The sequence below is a fragment of the Akebia trifoliata genome, chromosome 16 (genome assembly GCF_017979445.1).
Source record: "Akebia trifoliata isolate Shusen 1 chromosome 16, ASM1797944v1, whole genome shotgun sequence".
In the NCBI taxonomy this organism is placed as follows: Eukaryota; Viridiplantae; Streptophyta; class Magnoliopsida; order Ranunculales; family Lardizabalaceae; genus Akebia; species Akebia trifoliata.
Window position 1 is genome coordinate 29,496,088 of NC_141390.1, and position 7,817 is coordinate 29,503,904.

At 33.7% G+C, this 7,817-nt stretch overlaps 1 protein-coding gene across 1 annotated transcript; it reads left to right on the top strand.

Annotated features, from left to right (window-relative positions):
- The first annotated feature begins 2,539 nt into the window (after positions 1 to 2,539).
- On the top strand, positions 2,540 to 2,968 carry LOC147383367 (nuclear transcription factor Y subunit B-5-like). Its single transcript, XM_086427295.1, has one exon. The coding sequence runs from the start codon at positions 2,540 to 2,542 to the stop codon at positions 2,966 to 2,968; it is 429 nt and encodes a 142-aa protein (XP_086283421.1).
- The last annotated feature ends 4,849 nt before the right edge of the window (positions 2,969 to 7,817 follow it).

A 7,817-nucleotide genomic window follows, 5' to 3' on the forward strand; every position in this document is an offset into this window, starting at 1 on the left:
TCCTTTCAAGTTGACCTGTGCACGTCTTGGTTAGATCTGTTGTGTAAATGTCTTGTATTCTAGTTGGGTTTGGGCTTCAAGAGGTAAAATAGTATCAAAGGAGACCTTTTCTGAAGCGAAGTGGGCTTGGCTTGAAGGATTTTTTTTTTTTTCTTTTTATTTTTGGGAGAGAGAAACATATGCTCTGCTCTTAGTTTTTTGCTAGAGATCTCTAGGACTGTAATAAAGAAGAATATAGTGTGATTGGATTATGTCATGATCTGTGGACGTAGACACACTGTCGAACCATGTAAATCCTTGTGTTTGTGCGATTGTTTCCGTTTCTCTTTGTGGCTTTGTTTTTTCACAAAATCTACTCGTTAACTAAGTAGATTTACTTCTTTAATACTTAAACACGTGTCTGATCCAACTCAATCTTTTCATGCGTTAGTGGCCACGTAGATATTTTTCATTAGACCTTGTCATAAAAAGTAATTATACACCCACACTTATCAATCAAACCTTTATAAATAAATAAATAAAAATATGAAATTATTGATCTAGATCTGAAGTTATCATCTCGGAATAGATCATATTCCCCAATCAACAATCAAGTAATAAGAAAATATGTATTTCAAAGCAGGTGAACCCACCACTTATATGGGATAAAACTAAACAAAAAAAAACTACATATTTGTCCAAACTCCAAACCAAATTTTACCAAAGCAACAGATTGAAAACCTAGATCAGATCAAATGTGTACTTGTGCAAAGAGGGGCAATCTTAATATTGTGGGTGTGGCCTCTGAAGACAGGGAAGAGGTATGATAAACTATTAGATTATCTTAAGATCCTCAAAAACAACTCCAACTTTAAGAGATTTTCAAGTCCTTTAGTGCATGTCTCACTTGTCACTTTTTACTAATGCAATAATGCCCACCAAAAAACAATTAATGTCCAAATCCTAGATGAGTCATTTGGGAAGTTTTGGGTTGTTTATATTTTCATGTGTACGGGCTAAACAAGGTACAAGCACAAACCCACTTATAACTAATAATTAATTAAAATTTAATGAAGTTTAGGGGACATATTTGTGCCTTTTTATTTCTTGACCATGGTTGGATTTAAATGCATTTCATTTAATAAAGCAAGGTTCATAGTTTTGCTTTCTTTGACTCTTGCCCTATCTCTATACAAACAGGTGTGGAACTATAATTGTAAACCACAATGTAATACTATTTTTCACTATCTTTATTCAAAAATTATATAATTTTTCATCACCTTAGTTGAAGTACTGAACCTCTTAATATTATATTGAGAGTTGTCTTGCTTCAACTAATTCACTTATTAATTGGCCTAGTGGCAAGCCGAGCCTTGATAAGCTCCTCAGGAAGAGTAGGTCAAGCATTCAAGACCCCACAAAGTTCTGAATTTCTTTGTGCCACCCTCCAGGGTCCAATTCACCCTCGACTCAACCTGTTGCACGTAGGACTTTCCGAGGGGACGGTGTGTGTGACAGCAGGATTAGTCCCACCTGAAGGGTGGGATACCCACAATATCAAAAAAAAAAAAAACTAATCCACATATTCCTCGAATGGATCTCCTAGCTAGTGGTTGAGAGGGTTGTCCATATATCACCATTGCAGGCAAAAGCACCCACTAATCCAAGTTTTTGTGTGTGTGTTATTTTCATGATGTAAGGTATAGGGACTACTAACATCGTTATGATCATCATGAGCCCATAAAATAATGTACATCTCTCACTAATGTTTTGAGTAAGAGCTGTTGTGGGAGGTTCACAGTTAATCATTAATCCTCTACAATCAAACACATAATGCTTCTAAGACTTCCTGGCATCTCCTCTCATTCACAATAATTCAAAGACTTTGATAGCAACCTTATGTAGTTAGTATGAAAAATACAGGTTTCTCCATCGTATAGAGTGGATTGTTCCACTTTTTGTGTGAGATTTGTTTGGGAGACAATCTTTAATTAAGCAAAACCCAAGTAGTAGGTAACTCAACATTACGGCTTTATATTATAATTTAACCCATATTTCAGTTATGGTCTGATTGGATTCACACCACCAAATGCACACATCCATATTATTTCATTATTTAAGAAACTTGATCAAAATTTATTGGGGCGATTACGTTTAAATATTGAATTAGGAGTACGAAGAAGGGGGGACCATTTCAATTGAACATGGTTGATGATGTCTATTTTGGAGATATTAGGTTTGAGTTTTGTGGCAAACCCTCTAAAAACCTCAATTAAGGATCCTAAGTCAAACACAATCAATCAAAAATTCCGTCGCCTCAAGTGTGGTGACCGACCAACAAAGACCCACCAATGTGGTATCATGACATGCCACTTTGAACTATAAGACATGGGATGTGAGTCATGTCTTGGAACTTTTACCATGCACATGGGTATATACATGCACATGTACTTGTCGATTAACATATACATTTGTTGTATCTATTTATATAGAAGTCAGTTGATGCGGAGGGCAATATGTCTATGTTTGACATTATCAAGTTTATAGTTTTTTTCTAGAGATGGATGATAACATAGGCACTAGTGCGAGTATCGAACTTGGTGATGATGGATGTATCATGGAGCAAGATCGATTGTTGCCAATTGCCAATGTGGGACGGATCATAAAGCAAATCCTTCCAACTAATGCCAAGATTTCCAAAGAAGCGAAAGAAACCATGCAAGAGTGCGTGTCTGAGTTCATAAGCTTTGTTACTGGTGAAGCGTCGGAGAAGTGTCACAAGGAGAAGCGCAAAACCCTGAACGGAGACGATATTTGTTGGGCTTTGGGTACACTAGGCTTTGATGACTATGTCGATCCATTAAAAAGGTACTTGCATAAATATAGAGAATTAGAAGGAGAGAAACCTAACCAAAATAAAGTTAATAACAACACCGACAACAATGATGAACCATCGATCTTTAGAAATGGTGATCAATCGCAGAAATAATTCATGCATGTAGTGTTGTAATAGTAGTCTTTAACTATGAAAGTGTTGAGGGACAAAAGCTTGGGTTTTACATGTATGGGTGTTTTCATCTATGCAATCTTAAAATTTTGGGTTTTTTTGTTATTGATCGAGTGGTTGTTAACTTTACAGCTAATTTCACTCGGAACTGATCTTTGAATTCAATCCCCAAATTATCTTGCTTTCTAGATGAAAATGACCAAAAGTTTCACCTTGGTTTGTATTTGGAATTTGTTTAAGAAACTTAAATGGTTTAGTTGATTTTGCTTTGGATAAATTGTGTTCCCATGGTTGTAAATTGGATTGACATGCATTAGAGGTTGTCGACGGAGACCGTTCATTCTTTGAGAATAACTCATATGTAGAAGGAAACATTTAAGGTCCGTATACTACTTATCTCACTCATCATTATTCACCCAAAAATTATGCCAATATATTTACTTCAAATTGAATCAAATGCAGATAATTGTTTTTCATTATGCCAATGTTTTTCATTCAAAACCCTACACATGAGACTTTCATCTGGCATGGCTCCTAAGTGATGATACCGTTGTAACAAAAAGAGATCACGTCGTTGAATAATTTGGTGATATATTATAAGAACCTTAAGTGGGTTTGTATAGAGATCGAATTTCAACAAATCATATATAAGAAGAAGAAAATTATAACCAATTAACCTAGACATTTGTTAATTAGTTTAGAAATACTAATTCATTCTTATTACCTCATTTAGGATTCACTAATTGATAGCTGGAACTAAGTGTGAAGAGATACATTGAGTGAGACAAATATATATTCTACATCAAGTGGAGATACAAAATTCATTCAACAGACCCCAAATTTTTGGATAAAGCTTTGATGAATCTCATTGCTTGATGTCCTTGTTTGCAAACCACTTGTTTAAGTGGCTTGAAATTAAACGATCTTTCGTGAAAAAACAAAAACACAAAGAACAAAGAAGACAGAAGTCTGATACAAAAATTGGGGTTTCTCTAGGGATAAATTGGAGTAAATTGAGTTCCTAGGAATCATTTCGGAGACAATTTTATCTTTTTTGAGGAGATTGCTATTGTGGCTTCCATTTTAATTATTTTGGATCATCAATGTGAACTTATAACAAGGGTGTTTAAGTGTGTTGAAGACACCATTTAAAGGGGGCAAAAGTTTGAAAAGCAGAAATTAGGGTTTCTCTTGTAATAAAAAAAGTGTAATATAAGGTCTTAGGGAAGCATTTTAGAGACACCATTCGATTTTGTTTGATGGGGTTACTGTTGTGGCTTCTATTTTAATTAATTTTTTTTTTTTTAAATTTCAAGATGAACTTCTAAGGGTGTCTTTGAGACATTATGCAAAGTGGATTGGAAACTAAGTAGAAATATTCCAAATTTACAACAGTAGGAGACAAGACTGGAGACAAAACACAAACCTAGAAACCATCAGACCAACTTTATTAATTTCAAAGCTGTACTATGGGAAAAAGAATATCAAGCATAGTTCATTTCCTCTACTAAAATAAAATTCTTTCCTCATGGGGCTCATACTATTGGATATCGGTTTTGACAGCCATAGTTCATTGGCATTGCACGACAAGTCGGCAAGTGTCACTTAGGATATGGTGGAGAAAATATATGATTTAATTAAAATATATGAAAATATAAGTTGAGCCTCGAACATACCATTGTAATCACAAGTCATTTTAAATCACTTTTATTAGAATTTGAAACTGTGACTTTGACTCTTATAAACAAATACTTCGTCGACTTCCTCTTAATCAAATTTGATATCTTCAATTGTATTGATACAATTTCTTTTTATTCCTTCAGAGATTTGAAAATTTGAAGATATTTTGGCCATCCCAATCTGTAATCAAGATTTCAATATTGAAGTAAGATTTAAGAAGACAATAGCTTAGATGAGAAAAAACCAAAATGGAAAGATAGCCATTTGATATCGAATAAGAAAATTTGATTTGAGTTACATACATTACTCTTTGACTAAATATTTTTAAGTATCTCAAGATTTATCTATTAAATGTATTTTTTTATTTCATTTTTTAAAAAGAAATTCTTTCTATTTTTTTCACACAAAATCATTTAATTTTTAATTGTTTTATCCTAATTTTATTTAATTTAATTATTTAAAAATGCAAATTAAAATATGATTTTTCAAATGTATGTTATGTTACTCAAATAAAAAAAATATTTTTTTCACGTTCTGTACCTTAGTTGCGTTTAAACAAGTTAGTGAAGTCGGAAATGAAGAACTGGTTGTAATTTATGAATTTAGATTTACATTCCTTAACTTGGTTGCGTTTAAACAAACTTATCAAACCCGGAATTGAAGAACTGGTTGCAATTCATTGTAGATTGTTTCAAGATTATAAAAAAATCACCCAAATATTCCAATCAATTTCCTCCAATATCTTATTCCAATTCTTTTATGTATATTTTGTATTAAATTCTTGATTCAATATTGAAAAAACTGAAATACTAATTAAGTTAATTATATATATATACATAACTTAGACCATAAACAAGAATTTCCTCCTTCAACAGTATGATAAAGATTTATTTAACTTAAAACATGCAAAATCTATGTGTGAATGATCATTAATACTTTGTTACACACTCATGACAATTGTATTTGATCACATGTGATAAGTATGGCAAAAAAATGTTCACTTGATGGCAAATGTAGAAAATTAATCCCCCATTTTTTTTCATCTAAGGCTTGGGGCTGTCAATGGGCCCATGGGCTTCAAAATCTTAGCCCTAATTCCAGTCCGTCTAAATTATTAGATCGGAGTAAAGAGAAATATCTATGACCTAGAAAGGACCAACCTGAAAGTATTCGGGCCTAGCTTCTAAGCCTTAGAAGAGCCGGGCCCAAACCTGGCCCATTGGCAGCACTAATTGGTCATAAACGAAGCTTACCCCCACATGAAATCCTAATTCAGCACATGAAATGCATTATTTTAGACAAAAACATACAAATCCAAACGAATGCACTTGATGGATGAATGGCTAGGATTTTACGAATAGTGATCGATGAAATACTGATGTGTGATGGCACATATCCTCACCCTGTGCATATCATTCATAGTGCTGATGTGTGACATCTCACAAGCCGATCAATCTAAACCATTCACTTAATCCTCACCACCATCATCACCAAAACCTTATCCCAAGGATTTGGGGTCGGCTAAATGAATCTTGTTCTTCCATTCCACTTTGTTCACACCAATTCCTATGAATAGTTGGTGTGGTGTTAGTAAAAATTGGTGTGGAAATAGCAATTCTCTTTTAATAATGATACCGGCGTATATAAAGATAATGGAATGTAAAATAATTTATAAAATTTGCAATTGTCTTAGATATGAATTTGAAAGTTTATATTGTATGAAATTAAAAGAAAATATAATAGTGATTAATAAAGTTTGAAAAGTGATTTGTGAATGAGAAACAAACAAATATATTTGAAATATTTTTAAATTATAATCGCAGTAAGTTCGGGTTTGAGTAATCTGGGGCTTATGTCCAAACCCAATCTGATTTGATTCGGTAATTAGAAAAAATATATTTATCCAAAACCGTAATTAGAACAAAAGTTGTGCATGTTTTTGTAAATATCTCATTTAGAAAAATAAAAATAAATCAATGATTTTTTTACTATTATAATGGGGGCGTCCGGACTTAGGTCCAACTAAGGGACCGGGATGAGCTAGGCCTGGAACCTAGGCATATGAGACCCTCCCCCAGGCACGTGTAACACCCGCACATCACATATACTAGGTAAGTTAGGGAATGCCCTTGTGGGTGGCCCCAAGGAAATATTGCTCATATTGGGTATCAAACACACAACCTACAAACTCTCACTGCTTATTGGATTCGAAATAAATCAATGATTTAGAATAAATAAAAGATGGGGGTGGCAATAGAAACTCTCTCTCTCTCTCTCTCTCTCTCTCTCTCTTGTGTTTTTAGATTTCTATTTGCTAGATTTAATATTTTATATGAGCTTAATCCTAGTTGTAACAACTGCCAAAGTTGTTTGAATGTGTTATAATTCTTTGTAATGTTGAGGTAATAACTTGAACCAAGGTAGTATAGGAATACCAAGACATCGAACCAAACAATAAGTGATGTATCACATGTAAGCAAGAGTAACCACGCAGATTAGTCCATCCCTCATAAATGACAAGCTAAATATCAAGCACTCATGCCGCATGACATCTGCCACCACGGGCACTTGATGACCATTTTGATGTTAATTTGTCACACAATGTGATACATTACCAGAGCATCATTTACAGGCATGGAGCAAATGCATCATGTATGTGTATTATACGTCGAGACACATTAACATAGTTCCATGTACCATGTGGTGAGGCCGGCAATGTACATACATACGCCGCTGATCACCTTTCGACAGGTATTCTAGGATGCAGAATGACACATTGCATCATGTTGTGCTGAAAAATGTCGCATTGAGAGCTTCCAAGCCAAATGTTCCATGTCATGGCAAATATATTTGCTCCAAACTGAAACATTAAGAATTAGTGACAACGGGACGTTGCATCCACAAAAGTTTCAAAAACAAATAAATGATTTTTTTTTAGAATAATGATGAAGTGACTTCAAGATTGGACATGTAGAAGACGTCGAAGCATTGAGACTTTATCTCAAACGATGTAAAATTATTTTTTCAAAGATTATTAGTAATAAAATAGAAGATAATAAATTATTATTTTTAAATGAAATATTTGTGGAAATTTTTGATGAAATGGATGGTTGAATCCTTCTGAGTTGAAGGGGTTTAGTAACAAAAGCAA

Excerpts from the sequence above, each read along its gene's own strand:
- LOC147383367 (XM_086427295.1), top strand. The coding sequence starts at position 2,540 with ATGGATGATAACATAGGCACTAGTGCGAGTATCGAACTTGGTGATGAT.